Source organism: Poromitra crassiceps, assembly GCF_964638095.1.
Source record: "Poromitra crassiceps genome assembly, chromosome: 4".
Classification (NCBI taxonomy): domain Eukaryota; kingdom Metazoa; phylum Chordata; class Actinopteri; order Beryciformes; family Melamphaidae; genus Poromitra; species Poromitra crassiceps.
In genome coordinates this window covers 7,059,189-7,061,688 of record NC_139626.1, presented here as the reverse complement: position 1 = coordinate 7,061,688, position 2,500 = coordinate 7,059,189, and the positions used below count along the sequence as shown (strand labels likewise).

General features: G+C 39.3%; 1 protein-coding gene across 2 annotated transcripts in view; it reads right to left on the bottom strand.

Annotated features, from left to right (window-relative positions):
- Nucleotides 1-2,500, bottom strand: part of etv4 (ETS variant transcription factor 4) — a 50,534-nt gene that overhangs the window by 15,691 nt on the left and 32,343 nt on the right. For both annotated transcript variants that reach the window (XM_083634591.1, XM_083634592.1), the window contains exon 6: nucleotides 435-620. In XM_083634591.1, the coding sequence (XP_083490717.1) occupies nucleotides 435-620 (186 nt within the window). The remainder of the gene's footprint in view (nucleotides 1-434; nucleotides 621-2,500) is intronic.

Sequence of the window (2,500 nt, the reverse complement as noted above, 5' to 3'; positions counted from 1 at the left end):
TGAGCTAATCAAAACTGAATTATACAACAAATGTACTGTCATTGCAATGCAATGACACTGGCTGACTGATTGACTGACTGACTGAACTCCAACCTGCTCACCAACTGTAAGTTGTTCTGGATAGTGTCAGCTGTAAAATATCATATGGAAAAATATCATGCTTAAAGGGTCGCTTTGCTGATTTTCAACCAGCTTTGTACCATTACAAAATCAGTAGTATATGACAGTAATAGTGACACCATGATAAAACTGCTCCAAATGACATTAACATGACATCATTTGGACCAGGAGGCTCTGTGAATGAGCGGGGAGCTCTCGATCCAGGCAAGCTCATTTACATACTGTATATACTACCGATTTTCTAATGATACGCAGCTGGTTGAAAATGAGCAGAGTGGCTCTTTAAGACCTGCTGATATGTTGTGGTGCATCACCTGGGGTTGATGGGGTAGGTGTGGCTGGGCAGTGGCTGGGAGGTGGCAGCAGGGTTCATGTAGCCCGCAGCGTCAGGCCGTCCGGCCACGGCAGGTTTGGGGGAGTAATGTTGCTGCATCGGAGACATGGGGGTCCCGGGACAGGAGCTTTTGGCCCCTCCTGCAGCCCTTTTCTGCTCATAGGCACTGCAAAAACATCCACACAAATACACAGGTATCAAACCTGTTAGAACACTGCAAAACATCCACACAAATACACAGGTATCAAACCTGTTAGAACACTGCAAAACATCCACACAAATACACAGGTATCAAACCTGTTAGAACACTGCAAAACATCCACACAAATACACATGTATCAAACCTGTTAGAACACTGCAAAACATCTACGCAAATACACATGTATCAAACCTGTTAGAACACTGCAAAACATCCACACAAATATACATGTATCAAACCTGTTAGAACACTGCAAAACATCCACACAAATACACATGTATCAAACCTGTTAGAACACTGCAAAACATCCACACAAATATACATGTATCAAACCTGTTAGAACACTGTAAAACATCCACACAAATACACAGGTATCAAACCTGTTAGAACACTGTAAAACATCCACACAAATACACAGGTATCAAACCTGTTAGAACACTGTAAAACATCCACACAAATACACAGGTATCAAACCTGTTAGAACACTGTAAAACATCCACACAAATACACAGGTATCAAACCTGTTAGAACACTGTAAAACATCTACACAAATACACATGTATCAAACCTGTTAGAACACTGTAAAACATCTACACAAATACACAGGTATCAAACCTGTTAGAACACTGCAAAACATCCACACAAATACACAGGTATCAAACCTGTTAGAACACTGCAAAACATCCACACAAATACACAGGTATCAAACCTGTTAGAACACTGCAAAACATCCACACAAATATACATGTATCAAACCTGTTAGAACACTGTAAAACATCTACACAAATACACAGGTATCAAACCTGTTAGAACACTGTAAAACATCTACACAAATACACAGGTATCAAACCTGTTAGAACACTGTAAAACATCCACACAAATACACAGGTATCAAACCTGTTAGAACACTGTAAAACATCCACACAAATACACAGGTATCAAACCTGTTAGAACACTGCAAAACATCCACACAAATACACATGTATCAAACCTGTTAGAACACTGCAAAACATCTACACAGATACACATGTATCAAAACCTGTTAGAACACTGCAAAACATCCACACAAATACACAGGTATCAAACCTGTTAGAACACTGCAAAACATCCACACAAATACACAGGTATCAAACCTGTTAGAACACTGCAAAACATCCACACAAATACACAGGTATCAAACCTGTTAGAACACTGCAAAACATCTACACAAATACACATGTATCAAACCTGTTAGAACACTGCAAAACATCCACACAAATACACAGGTATCAAACCTGTTAGAACACTGCAAAACATCCACACAAATACACAGGTATCAAACCTGTTAGAACACTGCAAAACATCCACACAAATACACAGGTATCAAACCTGTTAGAACACTGCAAAACATCCACACAAATACACAGGTATCAAACCTGTTAGAACACTGCAAAACATCCACACAAATACACAGGTATCAAACCTGTTAGAACACTGCAAAACATCCACACAAATACACAGGTATCAAACCTGTTAGAACACTGCAAAACATCTACACAGATGCAAAACATCCACACAAATACACAGGTATCAAACCTGTTAGAACACTGCAAAACATCCACACAAATACACAGGTATCAAACCTGTTAGAACACTGCAAAACATCTACACAGATGCAAAACATCCACACAAATACACAGGTATCAAACCTGTTAGAACACTGCAAAACATCCACACAAATACACAGGTATCAAACCTGTTAGAACACTGCAAAACATCTACACAAATACACATGTATCAAACCTGTTAGAACACTGCAAAACATCCACACAAATACACAGGTATCAAACCTGTTAGAACACTGCAAA